The sequence below is a fragment of the Diaphorina citri genome, unplaced genomic scaffold, assembly GCF_000475195.1.
Source record: "Diaphorina citri unplaced genomic scaffold, Diaci psyllid genome assembly version 1.1 scaffold3843, whole genome shotgun sequence".
Taxonomy (NCBI): domain Eukaryota; kingdom Metazoa; phylum Arthropoda; class Insecta; order Hemiptera; family Psyllidae; genus Diaphorina; species Diaphorina citri.
This window is the reverse complement of record NW_007381243.1, coordinates 415-2,425: the sequence shown is the minus strand read 5'-3', so window position 1 is coordinate 2,425 and position 2,011 is coordinate 415. Positions and strand designations below refer to the sequence as shown.

General features: G+C 39.8%; 1 protein-coding gene across 1 annotated transcript in view; it reads right to left on the bottom strand.

Annotated features, from left to right (window-relative positions):
• LOC103520616 (xylosyltransferase oxt) overlaps positions 1 to 1,788 on the bottom strand; it is a gene marked incomplete at its 5' end in the record, with an annotated part of 20,565 nt that extends 18,777 nt beyond the window's left edge. The window contains 1 exon segment of the mRNA XM_008485716.2: positions 1,520 to 1,788. Within this exon segment, the coding sequence (XP_008483938.1) occupies positions 1,520 to 1,788 (269 nt within the window).
• Positions 1,789 to 2,011: the final 223 nt, after the last annotated feature.

Below are 2,011 nucleotides of genomic sequence, written 5' to 3'. Positions count from 1 at the left end.
ATTTTTTTTTTTTTTTTTTTTTTTTTTTTGTGGAAGAACTTGTTGAATTACAGAAGGACACAAGTAAATAAACACCCAGCCATAAAATTGGAATATGGGTTATCGAACACACCTTAAGATTAGATCAGGTCTTACCTGGACACCAAACTATCAATCCACTGCTGGAGATCGAACCCAAACCTTCTCGAATTGAGGGCGGCTTTCCTCTCCAAACTCTCATGGGGTTTAGGGTCTAGGAATCTTGTCCACTCTTTGGTGAAGTCCTTGGTTCCTGTGAAATAGGAAATAGAGGATATGCATCACGAATTTCTGTTAAAAATATGAATAATAAAGGAAGGACGGACTAAAAAGTCGATTCCTACGTAAAAAAAGGAAACCTGAAGTCAAAACTCCGAAAAAGTATCTTTTCTGTAGAAGTTTGATAGAGGAAACTATAACGGCTGAGGTCATATCGTCCCGAAAGTGAAGAGACAAGGAAGACAGGATAGGAGAAAGCCAGCCGTTCCGAGAACGAACCTTATCTAGCTCTGTGTTAACCTTATTCACTAGTGGGCATTACATTTTAGCAGCTAATGCTGTGATATCCACAAAAATTGTGGAAAAAACTCTGCTTTAATACAAATAAATTGAGTTTAGATTATTGCTAGTTAGCTCAGTATTATTGATTTATAGCTAGTTAGCTCAGTATTATTGATTTATAGCTAGTTATCTCAGTATTATTGATTTATAGCTAGTTAGCTCAGTAAATAACCTAAATAGTTACCTGTGTTGTAAGGATAAGAGCCGCCATGTACAAAACCGGCTTGTTGTTGGGTGAGGGGAGTTTTGTTAAGAAATTCCAGGGGAACTACTAGGAATCCAGTCTCTACATACACCTAGCAGGGAGTAATAGAACATTGCACAATTAGACTTACTTCAGGGTTTATACGCTTTTCCCGGAATGAAATTCCATGATCAATCAATCCATAATCGTTCCATCATGGGACGGGTCGATGTACGAAGCCTCTCCACCTATTTCGATCATTGTATCTCTGCTCCCTCTCGATGTCGTTCCAATTTCCTTGTTTTCTTTGAATATCAGCTCTGATGACCCCGGGCAGGAGTGGCGGCATTACCGGTGTAATAATAGAAAGTAAAAAGATTATTGAACTATGGAAATTAATTGCACAGGAGGAAGGTATACTTGGCTACTTAGTAATGCTGTGATATCCTAGGTTATCTAGGGCCTCGGTTAAGCAATCATGACGTTGTACTCATACTATTTTGTATATAATGTACAATAAAAATTATAATAAATATCCACACAAGTTGTGAAAAAGCTCTGCTTTATCACAAATAATTTGAGATTTGATTGATTGATTTTTTTCTATTCTATTTTTGTTATACACATTTTCCTCGTTCCTTAGTCAGAACCAGGCATATACTTACTAGCAGGATAAGTCCCGTACAGCCACTGGTCCAGCCATTTTTGTTATACATATTTTCCTCGTTCCTTGGTCAGAACCAGGCATATACTTACTAGCAGGATAAGCCCCGTACAGCCACTGGTCCAGCCGATTGACGATATCCTGATTCACAACCGGTTCGAATTTCCGCGCAAAGTACAACTGCTTTCCCTTGGTCGCCACCAATCGGGAATAGTCGGAGGATCGAAAGTCGTTAGGGGAACAGCCGCACCAGTCTACCACGTGACGGTATTGGCACTTGCACCCGAGGGAGCGTTTCCAGTTGGTGATGTGAAGGTTGTTGTCGATGTAGGAGAAACAGTGAACGGAGTTTCGGAGGACGTACCGACCTAGCAACTTTTTTGAACAAATTAATTTTTTTTGAATTTTCGCGCGCCATTCATTGATTTCTCCCCTACCCTCCCTAGATTCACGAAGTCTACCAAACTTTTTCTCGTAAAAAACGGTAGAAACGGTGAGAAAATTTTGTAAACAAAAACAATCGCTTCGGCAAGTTTTGAATTTTCGCGCGCCATTCATTGATTGATTTCTCCCCTACCCTCCCT